A 19,145-nucleotide genomic window follows, 5' to 3' on the forward strand; every position below is an offset into this window, starting at 1 on the left:
TTGAAATTTCCCTCTGAATTAACTCCGATATCGCTTTCAAAGTCACCGGTGATTCAGTCGGGGGGAGATCCGTAGCTTTCGGTTTGACCGGAGGTTTACCATCCTTGCCGTTTTTCCCGTTCTTAGACATAGCAGATCTAAGTTCCATCCAATTGTCGGAGAATTCAGTTTAATTCAAAGTATTGTAAGAATTGATGCCTTAATGGTTAATTAAAGTATAGCTGACCATAGAGAAAAAAAACTCAGAGGTAATGGAGCGAGTCAAGAACGCGACTTCACTCCATGAGCGCTACCGGAAGTCCCCCAGACAGGGCTTTCTTGAAGTTGTTAGAATGGGGCAGGAGCCACGCACACCCTCATTCTTCTCAGGAAGTGCATACATCGCTCTACCTTCTTCATTAATTGAGATTATGTGGGTCTAAGTAGGCAAGTTCTCAATCCTGATGGTTTCATTTGGGTTTTGAAGTGGCTGTTGAGTTTTATAGACATAGCCGTACTTTATTGATCCCGAGGGAAATTGAGTTTCATTACAGCTGCACCAACCCAGAATAGAGCATAAATATAGCAATGCAAAAACCACAAACAATCAAACAACAATATGCAAACTATGCCAGATGGAAATAAGTCCAGGACCAGCCTATTGGCTCAGGGTGTCTGACCCTCCACGGGAAGAGCTGCAAAGTTCAATGGCCACAGGCAGGAACAAACTCCCATGCCGCCCAGTGTTGTATCTCGGTGGAATATGGAATTTTCATATTTTGGTTTTAATTTTCCATATCCAAGATTTCATTAGGCTAAAAAATAGTAAAAAACTCAAACCTACTAGCTTACATCTACCATTGGGAGAATACTACACAAGATTTGTAAATTTCTAGATAAATGGCAGACGATATTCCCACCTTCAAGAGCTGGTGTCAAGAAAGTAGCACCCAAGGGACCTCACTATCCAGAATATGCCCCTTTTTTATTACCACCATCAGAAAGTTGGTACAAGAGCCTTAAAATTGTTGTCTTATTTACCAATAATTTTCCAAGTAGTAACATGCATTATACATTTACACATCCTCTGGGCCATAACTCATAACAATGGTGTGGATAGAAAGGCAGCCAGCTAAAAAGTACTTTTTACGCCTGAAAGATGTAAAAAAAACATGGTGGTAGTCTACGAGAAGTGGGAAGAATTTACCTGAACCCACTGATAAAGGTAATGGGAAAGGAAAGGTGCAAAAGGAGAGATCTGACGAAATGCCATCATGGGCTGAAGGTATCGTTCGGACACTGAATTCAATTAAGGATCTGAATGGATCAATTAAAGACCAACTGGAAAAGAATAGTAATGAAATGAAGTCATTTCTGGGAAAAGTTAAAGACTTAGAAACTCAAATTATTACACACAAAGAAGAATTGAAAAAATTGTTTGAAGATACAAATCGTTTGGAAAGATACCAAAATAAGATTATAGACCTGGAAACTAGGTCTCGCTGAAGAAATATAGATTAATTTGTCATGTCGGTATAAATGGCCAGTGTGGACTTGCTGGGACTCTTACCGTGGTGTATCCTTAAAATATTATTGAAAGAATCATGGTCCCAATCGATCTTGATAGTTTTGATACAGGACATTTCTGCAAGATCTAGAAGTCAAGGGTTATTGATATCTAAGCCACTGGTTTAAGATAGTTGAAATTTTCTGAGAATGAACGCTTTTAAACTTTTCCTCAATTCTTATATAGGATTTCAGAGTAGTGGTTAATTAGATCAGCAATAATCTGAATGGCTGATCAGGCAGTTAGTTTACTGCTAAATCACATGTAAAAAGGAACAATCCAATCGAGGTAGTTCAATGTTGAATGTTTAATTAGTCTACTAATCTGTACAAGAAAATCTATTTTTTAGATTCTTCTTCCTTAGAGAGCGTCTTAATGATCTCTTCCTTCTTGGCCTGCAGACGCTCTTCACGGCGCTTCCGGGCTTCCTTAGTCCGGTTTCTGCGAGCTTCAGCTTGGTCACTACAAAACAATGAACTCTGGTCAGCACCAAAGCATTTAATTGCTGTGGGATTAGTTAGAATAGCAAGTGATCAACTATTACACATCTATATCTATGAACACCATTAACACAGAAATATCACCAAGAATCAAAAATCTAGAGTCACTCTAGATATTGACAGATAACCTAAAACAATCAGTCAGTATTTTTTTATCAGAGTTCCCATAAAAGCTGCTGGTAAACCTTCATCAATGTACAATTGGAAGCAAACTGTACTACTGCTCAACAAAATCCTACGCCACTGTAATAAATTTGACCAAAAAACACTTCAATGAGTGATAAGGACTGCACAGAACATCACGGAGACCATCTACAACCCACTTTGTCTACAGCATACCCGCAAAATCATGATGGACTCATCACACCCCAGAAAATCATCTGCTCTCTTACCATCCAACAGGAGATACAGAAACATCTCTGCATGGGCATCCAGACTGAAAAACAGATTATTCCCCAAGGTTGTTCTGCAACACTTGAATGGGACACTCTTTCTTTTCAATTTAGTTGTTTTCAATCTAGTTGTAACTTAAACGTCACTCTAAATAACTCAAATGTTATTTTAAATTTTGTTATTGTTTTAGTAATTGTATTGCCAACATGCTATTTCACACTGCCATCTTGTCCGCAGCAATGACAATAAAGCTCTACAGACGCCCAGGGACACACAAGAAATTATGCAAATGTGCAGTTCTTGTGTAACACACACAAATTGCTGGAGGAGGCCTGCAAGCCAAACAATATATGATTGAAAAGGAACAGTCAAAGTTTGGCTAAGACACTTCACCAGGCAGATACTGTAAGGTGAAATATATAAAACCGCTGGAGGAACTAAAGAGCATTACCTAACATTCCTCTTGCACTATTTATTTTTGTAACATAACAATTAATGCTTGCTGTCAGAAAACAAATTTCATATATCGGTGATAATATACTGTGACGAGAATACACATAAAATTAAGATGTTTGCTGGCCTGGGTTAGCATCAGTGGCATCAGCAGTTGGTCTGCCACCTGCCCTCAGGGGAAGGAGAGATAAGGAACAATGGAGCAGCGTCTGGAGATGTGTAATGAAGGAACGGGGGAGAGAGAGCTGTCTGGAGCGGCTCCCCCTTTGAACCCTGAACTGTTTGAAGTGATGGACAGGCGATACCCCAGCAGGGGGATAAAAAGGGACCGGTTCACTAAGGCAGACACACACGCCACCCGAGGTAACGAGACGCTGGAAGCGGTGCGCCTCTCACGAGTGGGTGAGAAGTACCAGACAACGGCCAGGGTGTAAAGGTACGATCAGCGGGAACCCGGTGTGTGTCCGCCCTTGCCTGGGTGCCGGGTTCACTGCAGAGGATCGACCGCATCTGGAGGAGGGGTCAGTCGGTGACCTCAGGTGACATCACCAAGGACCCGACCAAAAGTTGCTTGTGAGCCATCTCACCGGTCTGTGAGTGAAGCCGTGTCTGAATGATCAGTTGTTCCTGTTCCCTCTCTCTCTTCCCCCACGTTGTCCACCGCCATGGCAACGATTACTGCGAACTGAACTACTAAACTGGACTGAACTTTGAGTCACTTTGAAATTTGGTCATTTACCCCTAGACAACGAAAGAGCTTGATTGATGCTGTTTTCTTAATTCTGTGCACATGTGTGTTTATCATCGCTGAACTGTTGCATTTATTATCCTTTCGATTACTGTGTTGCTTGTTTCTTTAATAAAACTTCCTTAGTTCTAGTACTCCAGACTCCAACTGAGTGATCCATTTCTGCTGGTTTGGCAACCCAGTTACGGGGTACGTAACATAAGTGGGGGCTCGTCCGGGATTTTGAATGCTAAATTTGGGACAGAGTAAATTGATTGGGTTAAAATTCCCGAAAGAAAGAAAAGACAAACAGCAGAAATGGAGGCTGAGGAATTTATAAAGGCGCCGACCTTGGAGGCATTAGAGGATGCCAGGAAATCGGAATTGATAGCTGTGGCCAAACGGTTGAATCTTGCTAAGGTGAAGTCGACAATGAGGAGAGAGGAGATACACAGAGCTATTGTAGAGCACTATGTATCTAAAGGTGTGTTTCCCCAAGGTGAGCTGGGGGTGGTGTCTATTGAAAAACCTGCTGGAGACGCAGTACAGGTGCAGCTTGAAAAACTGAGACTCGAGCACGAGTTCCGGGTACGGCAGTTAGAACACGAAGAGAAAGAGAGGGACAGACAGATGGAGAGAGAAGAGAAAGAGAGGGACAGACAGTTGAAGAGAGAGGGAAACAGAGGGAAAGGGAATTTGAGCTGGAGAAGTTAAAGATAAGGGCCGAGCAGGGGCTCGTGCCGAACCAAGGTGGAGGGTTCCGGGCGACCCAGGAGGTTAGGCTGGTTCCCCCATTTGACGATACCGACGTGGATCGGTACTTTCTCCACTTCGAAAAAGTGGCTATAAGTCAGGACTGGCCAAGGGATAAGTGGGCTGTGTTACTTCAGAGTGTACTGAAAGGGAAGGCCCAAGAAGCTTACTCAGCTTTGTCCGCGGAAGATGCCCAGAGGTATGAGGTGGTGAAAGAGGCCATCCTCAGGATTTATGAGTTGGTCCCGGAGGCATACCGGCAGAGGTTCCGGAATGCAAGGAAGCAGTGGGACCGCACATATTTAGAGTTTGCCCGTGAGATGCAAACATATTGTGAGCGTTGGTGCGCCTCGAAGGGGGTAGAGGGGGATTATGACAGACTGCTACAACTGACACTGATTGAGCAGTTTAAAGGTTGTGTTCCTGAGGGTATGAGACCCTACCTAGATGAGAAAGAGGCAGCCAGGTTAGCCGCAACTGCTAAGTTAGCGGATGAGTATGCGTTGACGCATAAAATGAAGTTTGCCCCGAGTAAAGGCTACCAGAAGGGTAGTCAGGACGGAGGGGAGAGTCCGCCGGAGTAAGCCGGGGACTAGTGAAAAGGATAAGGTAGACTGGGAGCAGTCTGGTAGGAAGTCTCCTGGGGTCGTCTGTTATAATTGTGGGAAAGCTGGACACTTTGCGTCCAGGTGCTTTGCCCCAAGGAAGGAGGCGGGGAAAGGAAAAGCGGAAATTTGGAATGGCTGTATCGAGCTGTTAAGCGAACCGCTAGGGAAGGACAGGTCTGAAAAAGTCCAGGAAGGGCGCGAGAGGTTTATCTCAGCCGGACTGGTGTCAGTGAAGGAGGGGTTAAAACCAGTTCCAGTGCGGATCTGGAGAGACACGGGAGCGTGTCAGTCACTAATACTGAAGAGTGTATTAGAGTTTAGCTCAGAGACCCAGACTGGGGAGGTAGAGGTCAAAGGTGTTGGGGAAGGGACAGAGTCAGTCCCTTTGCACCAGATACACTTACAGAGCAACCTGGTCTCTGGACCAGTCACGATCGGGGTGAGGTCCGAATTACCGATGAAAGACGTGGAAGTCTTGCTCGGTAATGACCTCGCCGGGGGAATCGTGTTCCCCGCCGTGAGGCTGACAAGTCAGCCTGCCAGCATGGAGCCCGTGGACTCACAGGTTTATCCCGTTTGCGCAGTAACTCGGTGGATGGCGAGGAAAGCTGCAGAGGCCGACATAAATTTAGCTGAAACATTTCTGCCAACCTTGTATGAGACGGGGTGTAGTGAGACAAGAGGTAGTGAGGGAGCTGGGACAGACGTAGCAGTAGCCAGGAAAGAATTTGTGCAGACGCAGGAGCGAGACAAGGGGCTGATGGTTTTGGCAGAGACAGTTCTCTCTGACACAGCTTTAACAAGGGAACTAGTAGGCTATTGTGCGGATGAGGAAGTGCTAAGGAAAAAAGGGAAATCAAGTACAGTACCCGCAGATGAGGAGTGGGGGGTGGTGCAAAAGAGTTATGGGGATGAAGTTTTTAACATGGCCCACGAGGTACCCCCCGGTGGACATTTTGCGATGCTGGAGGGAACAGTTGGTGGAATCATGAAAGAGATTTACCGGCTGCCCGAGGGGAAAAACGTTATTGATCATGACCGACGCGAACTGAGACGGTCACCGGCTTTTGATATGCTAACAAACCTAGTCGGTGTTAGCGTGGAAATCAATGAAGCTAGGGGCCCCCTGATAAGAGGAAAAAAACATTTTGAAAAGATTAGCATGGGATCGATCAGATGGGAGAAGGCTATTGTTTTGGCCAGGTCTACTGATAAGGTCTCTCCCTTAATCCCCGAACAAAGCGAATCTTTAGAAGAATTAATTAAACGACTCGCGCCCGTGGGTTTGATTGTCCCGAGGAAATGCAAAGAACTGGGACGTTGGGTGATGTCTGTTACAATAGGGCGGCCTAGTAAACAACACCCATATTTTTTGAGTAATTCAGTGACTAAAGGGCTGATGAACACAGAGGTGTGTATTGGCAATTTAATACGGCTGTCTGAAGCCAGTTTGATAGTGAACCTTGAAAAAAATTAGTTCGGCCACACGAGGGTCACTTACCTGGGAATTGTGGTGACACAGGGGCAGCTGGCAGCGATGCAAGCTACAGTGCAGGCTATCGCTGACCTCCCAACCCCGACAGACAAGAGGGCCCTCAGAAGGCTCTTGAAGATGGTGGGGTACTGCAGGAAGTTTTGCAATAACTCTGCGGTCAATACCCGTCCCCCTCCTACTAAGCCCTTGCGAGAGAAAACTGAGTCGGAGTGGGACGACCCTTGTTGTTGTGGTCCGGGACAAAACCAAATGAGAGGTTACATTGGTTGCAATTCATCAGTGTTTTTGGCCACTATGAAGTTTGCTGAGTTGGAGCCTGGTCTAAGGGATTATTAATAACACGTGTAAAAGGAACAGAAAATGTGATGACTGTCTGTCAAGGTGTTGACAGCTTCAAACTCGCTGTGTTAGCCAAATAGCTGTTAAAGATGTATATTTGTGTATGTATCAAATAATGTATTCATGTTTGTAATTTTTACCTCCCGGTAAAAATCCTTAAAGGGGGGAAGCGTGACGAGAATACACATAAAATTAAGATGTTTGCTGGCCTGGGTTAGCATCAGTGACATCAGCAAGTGGTCTGCCACCTGCCCTCAGGGGAAGGAGAGATAAGGAACAATGGAGCAGCATCTGGAGATGTGTAATGAAGGGACGGGAGAGAGAGCTGTCTGGAGCGGCTCCCCCTTTGAACCCTGAACTGTTTGAAGTGATGGACAGGCGATACCCCAGCAGGGGGATAAAAAGGGACCGGTTCGCTAAGACAGACACACACGTCACCCGAGGTAACGAGACGCTGGAAGCGGTACGCTTCTCACGAGTCAGTGGGAAGTACCAGACAACGGCCAGGGTGGAAAGGTACGATTAGCGGGAACCCGGTGTGTGTCCGCCCTTGCCTGGGTGCCGGGTTAACTGCAGAGGATCGACCGCATCTGGAGGAGGGGTCACAGTCGGTGACCTCAGGTGACATCACCAAGGACCTGCCCAAAAGCTGCTTGTGAGCAATCCCGCCGGTCTGTGAGTGAAGCCGTGTCTGAATGATCAGTTGTTCCTGTTCTCTCTCTCTCTTCCCCCACGTTGTCCATCGCCATGGCAACGATTACTGCGAACTGAACTGGACTAAACTGGACTGAACTTTGAGTCACTTTGAAATTTGGTCATTTACCCCTAGACAACGAAAGAGCTTGATTGATGCTGTTATCTTAATTCTGTGCACATGTGTGTTTATCATTGCTGAACTGTTGCATTTATTATCCTTTCGATTACTGTGTTGCTTGTTTCTTTAATAAAACTTTCTTAGTTCTAGTACTCCAGACTCCAACTGAGTGATCCATTTCTGCTGGTTTGGCAACCCAGTTACGGGGTACGTAACAATACCTAAATCTGACCTTCATCATTTTGGGTCTTGATCCTAAACCTGGACTGCCCATTTCCCCATACAGATGCTGCCTGACCCAGTGAATTCCTTCAACTGCTCAGTTTTTCACAGTAAAAATCGTATTTGTTTAAGGCAGTGCAATGAACCTTAGAAGCTAATAGCACAGATAAAAGTAGAGCAACTACACCAAGAATAAACACGCAGCCTCAAAGGTCAGAGGGTGTTTAGATATGAAAAGTAAAGGCTTTACACTGATCCAAAGACTAGCATGGAAACTTCAGAAATCAGTGTCATGTTTACTGAGAGTAAACCAGTAAACATGGGAGGGAAGAGCTGTGCTGTGACCAGGAATAACCAATTATGCTCAAGTCTGAGTAACAAAGGAAGGGGACACAAACTCCAAGGCAGAGTACAAAGTAAATGGCAGGATATTTGGTAGTGTGGAGGAGCAGATGGATCTGAGGTACATGTCCACAGATCCCTGAAAGTTGCCTCACAGGTAGCTAGGGTAGTTGAGAAAGCTTATGGGGTGTTAGCTTTCATAAGTAGAGGGATAGAGTTTGAGTTGCAAGGTAATGATGCAGCTCTATAAAACTCTGGTTAGGCCACACTTGGAGTACTGTGTCCAGTTCTGGTCACCTCACTATAGGAAGGATGTGGAAGCATTGGAAAGGGTACAGAGGAGATTTACCAGGATGCTGCCTGGTTTAGAGAGTATGGATTATGATCAGAGATTAAGGGAGCTAGGGCTTTACTCTTTGGAGAGAAGGAGGATGAGAGGAGACATGATAGAGGTGTACAAGATAATAAGAGGAATAGATAGCGTGGATAGCCAGTGCCTCTTCCCCAGGGCACCACTGCTCAATACAAGAGGACATTGCTTTAAGGTAAGGGGTGGGAAGTTCAAGGGGGATATTAGAGGAAGGTTTTTTACTCAGAGAGTGGTTGGTGCATGGAATGCACTGCCTGAGTCAGTGGTGGAGGCAGATACACTAGTGAAGTTTAAGAGACTACTAGACAAATATATGGAGGAATTTAAGGTGGGGGCTTATATGGGAGGCAGGGTTTGAGGGTCGGCACAACATTGTGGGCTGAAAGGCCTGTACTGTGCTGTACTATTCTATGTTCTACGTTAAGCTTTGGAATTAAGATTTTAGGCTTCAAATCTTATGCAGTTAAAACCACTGTGGGTAGGATTTAATCAGAAATAGAAACGAAAGGGATAAAACTGAAAATTCACATTTAAGATACAAAGATGAGTAATCCAATCACAAAATTATTTAAGTATGCATTGAAGCCTAGAACCCCCCCACCCAAGAATAATTAAGCATATAGTTCAATCAAAGGGCAATCACATTCAATTTCTAAAATAGTATACTTAAATTCAAAACACTTCTTGCAGATTTATACACTTACGCCAGAAGCTTCTTGCGAGCCTTGTCTGCCTTCAGCTTGTGAATGTGCTCCATCAAGATGCGCTTATTTTTGAACACATTACCCTTCACCTTCAGATACAGACTGTGATACCTGCAAGGGTAGTGTCAAAGAAACAAAGTTCTTATCTATTCAGACTGCTGCAAGCCACTGGCATTCCTTCAAAATATAGTCCAGGATATTATTATTCCACATTGATACTGTTCAAGATAAATGCACTTATAAAATAGAGTAGATTTAACATTTGAATTCAAAAATATTGACTTTAAGACTTCCAAGAGAATAGGATTGAAAATAAGTAAAACTGATTACTAAAATGTAGGTTTATCATTATTTGCAATAATTAAATTCTAATTAAAGCCTATGGGAAAATCAATATCATTTCTGACATTATTAGATTGTAAATTATGTTGGATAGTTCAATTTGAAGCTTAAAAGATTAAGGTTACAGTGAACTCAATTAGCTCCATCACAGCCAGAATGAAGAATGGAGATTCACTGAGATTAGTATTGCTGGACTACAAGACAGAAATGTCAAAAAATAGTATATATTTGAATTGTGAAGGACCACTGATGCTAGGCCATATATTAAATTTTAAATCAAGACGTAAGGGCGGGAGAGGTACATTAATCATAATGTAACTGAATATTCTTGTTTGTCTATTTGGCAACTGAGGGTTCACACATGGTATCTAGCACACTTGCTATAGCCACTTTGGCTTCATGCAGTGACCAAGTCAAACCTCAGACAAATCCTCAACCTTGAGACACAGCTCTTCCAGGAATCATAATTACAGAATCTTACATGTGGCGATCAATCTTCTTCGACTCCCTGTATCGGCGAAGCAGGCGCCTCAGAATTCTCATTCTCCTCATCCAGGACAGTTTCTCGGGCATACGGGCATTGGCTGTACCCTTTCGCTTACCTGTTCAGGAATGCAAAGGAACATTTAATCCAACAAAATTCAAGAATCAAAGCCAAAGTAAATAAATCCAAGGAAATTACTGTACCCACAAAATGATCAGTATTCTTGTCACCCGCAGCTAAATTATACATTTATAGTGAGAAGTAAATGCGAACAATTGAAGCAGAGAAACCAAAGGGTTAATACAACTTGAGAAAACAAAAGACACCACAATTTTTAGTCTTTAAAGTCACCCAAAGTGCCCAAACGAAATGACAAAGGAACGCATATTAATTCTAGTTATCAAGCAAACTGGTGATCTTGCACTTACATAAAAGGATGAATATTCTAGTACACAAGACTATTTCACAAAATAATCCCATATTATCACATTCTAAAGTCCCTCATAGAAATTGGCAGTTTCATCATCCACCATCATATCGAACCTGCTTCTACTTGGCAAGAATGAACAAAACAGGGCTTACTCTCTTCAAGCTATATAAAGCAAAAATTAATGCTCTTTACAAAGTTGGCTAATATCTACTAATAGATGCCCAGGAGTTTTGCTTATAATTTATTGATGTTAAAACACTAAAATATTAAAAGCCAATGAACAATACATATAAAAGACATAAAATTCATTTACATTTTTAACACTTGTAGGGAAGGAATAATACTTACCTATACCCGTATGTCGGCCTTTCCTGCGCGCAAGAGTGTTTTTCCTGCATCGAGCACGCGAATGCACCGTAACAGGTTTGCGAATAATCAGGCCATCTTTAACCAATTTTCTGATCTGTTGACCTGCAGAAGGAAAAGAAACTCTGTATTTTGTATTACATATTTCTTCCTATCCCTTACACATATTTGGTGATTCTCACTACAGTTGTAACTACTCTGCAAGCCCATCACAATTCTCAATACTATTCAATAAAGTCCAGTCCCATTGGTGGAGGTGAAGTTTGCAAGAAATAAACCACAAGAACAGTAAAGAAAAAAACATTTTGTTTAGGTATCAAGCTTTGATCATTCTGATTGGAGCGAGGATAAGGAGACACATATTTCACCCACTGCTAGAACCTATAAACAGTCAACTTGAAGTACATAATTTGACTTGTTGCTCTCCATTCAAATACTATTACAGTTGGAAATAACTCAGAAAATGTATAGCTCAGGTTGGGTTGAACTAGGCAATCCTGAACTGTCAATACTGGAAAACTCAACTATTACTAGTTTTCAGAGCAGACAAGTAGTTACCTGTCTCTCCCGCCCCCCCCCCCCACCCTATACACATATTTGGCGGTTCTCATTCTAGTTTAAGCTACAGTTTTAACTACTTTCTGAGTCCATCAAAATTCACAATATTATTCAATAATGTCCAGTCCCATTTGTGGAGAAGTAGGCAAGAAAATAAACCATGAGAAAGGCAAAACCACAGAATAATAAAAGGTCCACAATTTGTCAAAGTGGTATGTTTTATATATTTTTGATCATTTTGAAGGGATTGAAAATGAGAAGTCACACATTTCAGCACTGCTAGTTCCTATAAACTCGTTGAGTTTTTTTAGCAGAAAACCGTGAGCAAGCGGGACAGAAGCAAGTGTTGAGAGCCACCAGCTCCACAAATGCTGCTGCTCTGAGAGCGTTGTACTTAGTGGCTAGCCGGATTGCTAAGGCTAAGAAGCCTTTCACTGTTGGTGAAGAATTGATTCTGCCTGCTGCCAAGGACATGTGCTGATATTGAACTATTGGGAGAAGCTGCAGCTAACAAGATGATACAGGTTTCTCTTTCAGCTACCACAGTTTCAAGGAGAGTCAATGACGTAGTGGAGGACATCGAAGCACAGCTGTTGGAACGGCTTAACGAATCTGGTTTCACTACCCGAGTCAGAGGTTGCTCCTGAATGCCAGTCTACACACTGTGTCACACACTGGGAAATGCTGGAAAATGTCACCTGATCTTAACAGCGTATTGAGTGACGTTGCTGAAGTTATCAATCACATTAAAGCAAAATCCCTCAATTCACGTATTTGAGCAGCTTTGCGAGGAAATGGATGCAGAGCATAAACGCTTCTCTTACACACTGAAGTCAGGTGGCTATCAAGGGGGAGAGCCCTGGCCAGGGTTTTTGAGTTAAGAGAGCAGCTACAGAGATTTCTTTCAGGAAAAAAGTCACCACTGGCAGCACCCTTCAGTGACGAGGAGTGGATAGCAAAACTCGTTTATCTGTGTGACATCTTCAACCAGCTCAATGAACTTAATTTGTCACTTCAGGGGAGAATGACAACTGTCTTCAAGTTGGCAGATAAAGTGTCTGCTTTCACAGCCAAACTGGAACTGTGCGGACGGCGAGTGGACAGGGGCATATTTGACATATTCCCAACATTAGCTGGATTTTGGGAGAGACTGAGGCTCACAGCTGGTGCACGAACACCTATCTTCGCTGTCGAGAGAACTTGAGCTTTACTTCCCAACTGCAAATGATGCAGAACGTGCAAAGAAATGGGTCCATGACACATTTGTGAATGCCCCCAAGTGAACCATCCATGTCAGCGTGGAAAAATGATCAACTCCTTGGGCTTGCAAATGACGGTGGGCTGAAAAGTATGTTTGACATAACATCTCTGCCAGCATTCTGGATCAAAGTCAAGGCTGAATATCCTGAGATAGCCACGAAAGCACTGAAAACGTTGCTTCTATTTCCAACATATCTCTGCAATGAATGCTGCAACAAAAGCTAAATTGTGGAATAGACTTGACATAAGGAACCCCCTTCGTGTATCGCTGTCTCCCATCACCCCTCGATAGGACCGTTTTGTTGCAGGGAAACAACCCCAGGGCTCCCACTGATTCAGCGATATTGGTGTGTTGCAATGATTTTAGATGTTCATATGAGGAAAATATGCACTGTGTGTTTAATATCCAAATGTTACTTAAAATGTATAGATGCTACTGACTTATCGCTATATTCATGCGAGGAAAATAAGCAGTGTGTTTAATATTAAATTTGTCAGATAAAATCTTTTTAGAAATGAAAATGAGTGTATTAGCCACTTATAAGTCACTTATAGTTGACAATCCCCCAGTCGGTCAGTCTGCAAGATTATCAATATTAAACTGGTCTGCGGTGCAAAACGGTTGGGGACTCCTGGACTGTAGACACAGTGACTTAAAAGCTCTAAGTCTACATAAGACTAAATAAATAGGAATAATTAGCTTTTTGTGTCTCATTTGACAAAAACTAAGTAATGATAGGAAAAACACATATTTTATGCAAGAATTACAAAATCAGGAAGTTGCACCAAAATACTGCTTGATTGCTGAGACCTTGTTCTATGATCTTATAAGTTCAGATTTAACAATTTTTTCTTTTCAAAATTAAAACCGGGTTTATCCAAATTCTCAAGAATCAGCGGAATACGGCCCACCAGTAGAGCAAAGACACATAAATTACATAAAACAAAATCACACTTACGAGAATTGGCATTGGCTATCTCATTGGTTTCATTGGGGTCCAACCATACCTTCTTCTTCCCACAACGCAAAACGCTGGAAGCAAGTCTCTTTTGAAGCCTGAGCATACTATGTTAACAAAGGGAAAGATAAGTTTGTTAAACATCAAAATATACTCGTTCACAATTCTGATCAGTTGAATTGTGCAAACAGCTTAAACTTCACTTAAGCGATTACAAAACTAAAATACAAAGATCTTCCCTAGTACATATTACGTGACATGGTAAATTGCCTTGGAGAAAAGCTTCATATACTGATCAACGATTTTCCTGACAAAATTAAACAAGAATCAATAGACAAAGCTTCCAATTACAAGAGGCTTATTTAAGAGATTTATAAGGAATTTGATTGTGGAGAGAGCTATGCATGCTGAATGTGAGTATGTTCAAGGCTGAGAAAAAGATATTTGATTTACAAAGATCAATTTAGAAATGACTGAAAACATCTGAATTTTACTGAATGGTGGAACTGGCTCAAATGATACGTATCTTATTTGCTCTTATTTTATATTAGGCATGAAGCACTACATTCAAAAAATGTAGATTACGGATTAAAAAACCTGTTTGGATGACATCTAGACCCTTAAATCTACAACACGTTTGCTCGAAGATAACTTTCATGTCCCGCAATTTGGAAAACTGAGCGACCGAAGACGCTAGCATCTTACGGATAAATTCCGGGAGGAACTCAGTCCAACACGCAGCATGTGCAATGGTATGGCGATTCGGGCTCAGACTCTGAATATAACTCTTCACCATGCAGTAGGAATAGGAAAATGAGCAACATCGGTTCAAACACAACAGGCCTCTCTCCCCACTGGGACAATGGTTATGAAGCCTCCCCAGAGTAGAGTTGGGGGGGTAGGAGGAAGAAAGGGCACTGGGCCCGAAGCTTCACTAGGCCCCTGTCCGACCCGCCGAGGGAGCAGCCCATGAGCCACACTGCCCGGGGCGCTCCCACTCCAATACTAGGAACCCATGTTATTCTCCCTTATTCAATCCTCGCGCTCCCTTCTCGACTCTTTCAATCTCTCCCGCTCCCTCAACCACTCACCTCATGGCGGCTCGATGGCGCTGGCCGGAAAAGAACGAGCATGCGCAGACCCGGCGCTCTACCCTCCAGCTCTGGGGATACCAACTATTCCAAAAGAGGGGTTCGCAATTAGTCTCCTTATCTATAGGAATTCTTACGCCACTCACATCACTACACAAACACAATAAATATAATTATAGTAAATCATTATTTACCTCTATAATGTTTTCTTTTCGTATGGGAAAACCTTCAAAACATATATATAACAATGCGGTAATAATCGCTAAATTGGAATTGCGCAGCCCATTCAAGTTTTACGCAATGACGTCTATCAAGCTCTGTCTTCCTCGAGATTACCCCGAGAATTGCGTACTGATGGTAAGATTACAGGCAGAAGCGCAGGGAATCACGTTCCTGCGCAGTGGCCGTCAGGATTGAAATGGCCGCTCTCTATGTCGAATCAAAGGGTAGAGTTTCAGACCCTTCGGCCCAAATTTATACTTGCCAAGCGAGCTAGTCCTTTAGTCAGTACTTAGCCAAAAGTACTTTAAACACCTGCGATCTACATTACATTGGTTTTAGATATTGCTACTGTGCCAACCGCAATATCCTTTCCATCCACATTCACTCGATCAAGGCCTTCCACCATTCGATGGATTTCAATTAGGTTGTAGAGTGTGGTACATATGGTATGATGTGGTATTCACAGGACTGCAGACATCCCACCCTGCAAAAACTCAGTTCAAGGAGGCCTCATCCTCATAGCAGTCTGTGTCAATGAATTTGTTAATTTTGCAAGACATCAGATTCACAAGTGTTTTAGAGTGGATAGGGGAGAACCAGTGGATGTGGTATATTTGGATTTTCAAAAGGCTTTTGACAAGGTCTCACACAGGAGATTAGTGTGCAAACTTAAAGCACACGGTATTGGGGGTAAGGTATTGGTGTGGGTGGAGAATTGGTTAGCAGACAGGAAGCAAAGAGTGGGAATAAACGGGACCTTTTCAGAATGGCAGGCATGACTAGTGGGGTACCGCAAGGCTCAGTGCTGGGACCCCAGTTGTTTACAATATATATTAATGACTTGGATGAGGGAATTAAATGCAGCATCTCCAAGTTTGCGGATGACACGAAGCTGGGTGGCAGTGTTAGCTGTGAGGAGGATGCTAAGAGGATGCAGGGTGACTTGGATAGGTTGGGTGAGTGGGCAAACTCATGGCAGATGCAATTTAATGTGGATAAATGTGAAGTTATCCACTTTGGTGGCAAAAACAGGAAAACAGATTATTATCTGAATGGTGGCCGATTAGGAAAAGGGGAAGTGCAACGAGACCTGGGTGTCATTATACACCAGTCATTGAAAGTGGGCATGCAGGTACAGCAGGCGGTGAAAAAGGCGAATGGTATGCTGGCATTTATAGCGAGAGGATTCGAGTACAGGAGCAGGGAGGTACTACTGCAGTTGTACAAGGCCTTGGTGAGACCACACCTGGAGTATTGTGTGCGGTTTTGGTCCCCTAATCTGAGGAGAGACATCTTTGCCATAGAGGGAGTACAAAGAAGGTTCACCAGATTGATTCCTGGGGTGGCAGGACTTTCATATGATGAAAGACTGGATGAACTGGGCTTGTACTCGTTGGAATTTAGAAGATTGAGGGGGGATCTGATTGAAACGTATAAGATCCTAAAGGGATTGGACAGGCTAGATGCAGGAAGATTGTTCCCGATGTTGGGGAGGTCTAGAACGAGGGGTCACAGTTTGAGGATAGAGGGGAAGCCTTTTAGGACCGAGGTTAGGAAAAACTTCTTCACACAGAGAGTGGTGAATCTGTGGAATTCTCTGCCACAGCAAACTGTTGAGGCCAGTTCATTAGCTATGTTTAAAAGGAAGTTAGATATGGCCCTTGTGGCTACAGGGGTCAGGGTGTATGGAGGGAAGGCTGGGGTGGGGTTCTGAGTTGGATGATCAGCCATGATCATAATAAATGGTGGTGCAGGCTCTGAATGGCAGATTATGCCAACGATGAAAGATGTAAAGTACACCTCAGCTCTAGTGACCTTCTCTGTCAGACTTTGGTTTTCTGCTGAAAAGAACTGTGAAATAGTTTGGACAATGTCGGATCGCATATACGTCCGTAGACACACAGACATACACACACACACACACACACACACACACACACACACACACACACACACACACCCTGCAATAGTCGGGATCAGAACTTACTTTTTTACATCAAAATGGGGGATTTTAAATGAGTGATTTAGAAGTTCTGTATCTTGAAATTCAAGTTTATTGTCAACTGGCCGATTGTCCAAAAATGAAACAACCTCTGTCCGGACCACGATGTAGCCACAGTGCATATATCACGCACACCAGATAGAACAATATATTACCATATTATTTAATAAAGTGTAATTCAAAATGCATATAAAGTGCGCAGCACAGGTAAACAGTTCGCTGTCCTAATGACGAGACCTCGGTGGTGGTCGGGTATTTATTAAAATAGGTTTTTCTTCTGAAAACGGCTGCGCTTAAACCCAGCCCATCGCGGGCTTCGATGTACATGTAAGTGGAAGTGTTTCGGGAAAAAACCCCGAAGAATTTGCTTGCTGCGAGCACGTTTTTAAAGATGTCTTAGTGGACAATTTTGGAATTTCGCTCCAACTTAAACCCCACTTTGACCCCCGTTAAGCCCGCATAGGATAGCCTGGCATAGTCAGGTTGTCAATCTCTCCTCATTCTTCTACGCTCCAGGGAATAAAGTCCTAACCTATTCAACCTTTCTCTGTAACTCAGTTTCTCAAGCCCTGGCAACATCCTTGTAAACCTTCTCTGCACTCTTTCAACCTTATTAATATCCTTCCAAAACTGAACACAATACTCCAAATTCAGCCTCACCAATACCTTATACCACCTCATCATAACATTCCAGCTCATATTAATTGATTAATAAAGGCCAATGTATCAAAAGCGCTCTTTATGACCCTATCTACCTGTGACGCCAATTTTAGGGAATTTCGTATCTGTATTCCCAGATCCCTCTGTTCTACTGCACTCTTCAGTGCCTTACCATTTACCCTGTATGTTCTACCTTGGTTTGTCCTTCCAACGTGCAATACCTCACACTTGCCTCTATTAAACTCCATCTACCATTTTTCAGCCCATTTTTCCAGCTACTCCATATCCCTCTGCAGGCTTTGAAAACCTTCCTCACTGTCCACTACTCCTCCAATCTTTGTATCATCAGCAAATTTGCTGATCCAATTTACCACATTATCATCCAGATCATTGATATAGATGATAAATAACAATGGACCCAGCACTGATCCCTGTGGCACACCACTAGTCACAGGCCTCCACTCAGAGAAGCAAACCTCCACTACCACTCTCTGGCTTCTTCCATTGAGCCAATGTCTAATCCAATTTACCACCTCTTCATGTATACCTAGCAAATGAATCTTCCTAACTAACCTCCCAGGCGGGACCTTGTCAAAGGCCTTACTGAAGTCCATGTAGACAATATCCACTGCCTTCCCTTCATCCACTTTCCTGGTAACCTCCTCAAAACCTCCAATAGATTAGTCAAACATGACCGACCACACACACAAAGCCATGTTGACTCTCCCTAACAAGTCCCTGTCTATCCAAATGCTTGTAGATTCTGTCTCTTAAGTACTTCTTCCAATAACTTATCTACTACCGACATTAAACTCACCGGTCTATAATTTCCCGGATTACTTTTCGATCCTTTTTTAAACAACGGAACAACATGAGCCACTCTCCAATCCTCCGGCACTTCACCCGTAGATACCGACATTTTAAATATATCTGCCAGGGCCCCTACAATTTCAACATTAGTTTCCTTCAAGGTCCGAGGGAATACCCTATCAGGTCCTGGGGATTTTTCTACTCTGATTTGCCTTAAGATAGCAAGCACCTCCTCCTTTTCAATCTGTATAGGTTCCATGACCGCACTACTTGTTTGCCTTATTTCTATTGACTCCATGCCAGTTTCCTTAGTAAATACAGATGCAAAAAACCCATTTAAGATTCCCCATTTTGTTTGGTTCCATACATAGCCCACCACTCTGATCTTCAAGAGGACCAATTTTATCCCTTACTATTCATTTGCTCTTAATATACCTGTAAAAGCTCTTTGGATTATCCTTCACCTTGACTGCCAAGGCAACCTCATGTCTTCTTTTAGCCCTCCTGATTTCTTTCTTAAGTATTTTCTTGCACTTCTTATACTCCTCAAGCACCTTATTACTCCCTGCTTCCTATACACGTCATACAACTCCCTCTTCTTCTTTATCAGAGTTGCAATATCCCTTGAGAACCAAGGTTCCTTATTCCTATTCATTTTGCCTTTAATCCTGACAGGAACATACAAACTCTGCACT

General features: G+C 43.0%; 1 protein-coding gene across 1 annotated transcript; it reads right to left on the minus strand.

The window, feature by feature from the left end:
• Positions 1-1,859: 1,859 nt before the first annotated feature.
• Positions 1,860-13,771, minus strand: LOC134341056 (large ribosomal subunit protein eL19-like). Its single transcript, XM_063038803.1, has 5 exons — positions 13,666-13,771; positions 10,871-10,993; positions 10,090-10,210; positions 9,267-9,377; positions 1,860-2,008 (listed from the first exon to the last, which is right to left on the minus strand). Exons 1-5 carry the CDS (start codon positions 13,769-13,771, stop codon positions 1,885-1,887), a joined length of 585 nt encoding a protein of 194 aa, XP_062894873.1. The 3' UTR covers positions 1,860-1,884.
• Positions 13,772-19,145: the final 5,374 nt, after the last annotated feature.

Source organism: Mobula hypostoma, chromosome Y (genome assembly GCF_963921235.1).
Source record: "Mobula hypostoma chromosome Y, sMobHyp1.1, whole genome shotgun sequence".
Taxonomy (NCBI): domain Eukaryota; kingdom Metazoa; phylum Chordata; class Chondrichthyes; order Myliobatiformes; family Myliobatidae; genus Mobula; species Mobula hypostoma.

Excerpts from the sequence above, each read along its gene's own strand:
- LOC134341056 (XM_063038803.1), bottom strand. The coding sequence starts at position 13,771 with ATGCTCAGGCTTCAAAAGAGACTTGCTTCCAGCGTTTTGCGTTGTGGG. Across the intron at positions 10,211-10,870 it reads AGGCCGACATACGGGTATAG|GTAAGCGAAAGGGTACAGCC; the intron begins GTAAGTATTATT and ends ATTCCTGAACAG. Across the intron at positions 2,009-9,266 it reads GCTCGCAAGAAGCTTCTGGC|TGACCAAGCTGAAGCTCGCA; the intron begins GTAAGTGTATAA and ends ATTGTTTTGTAG.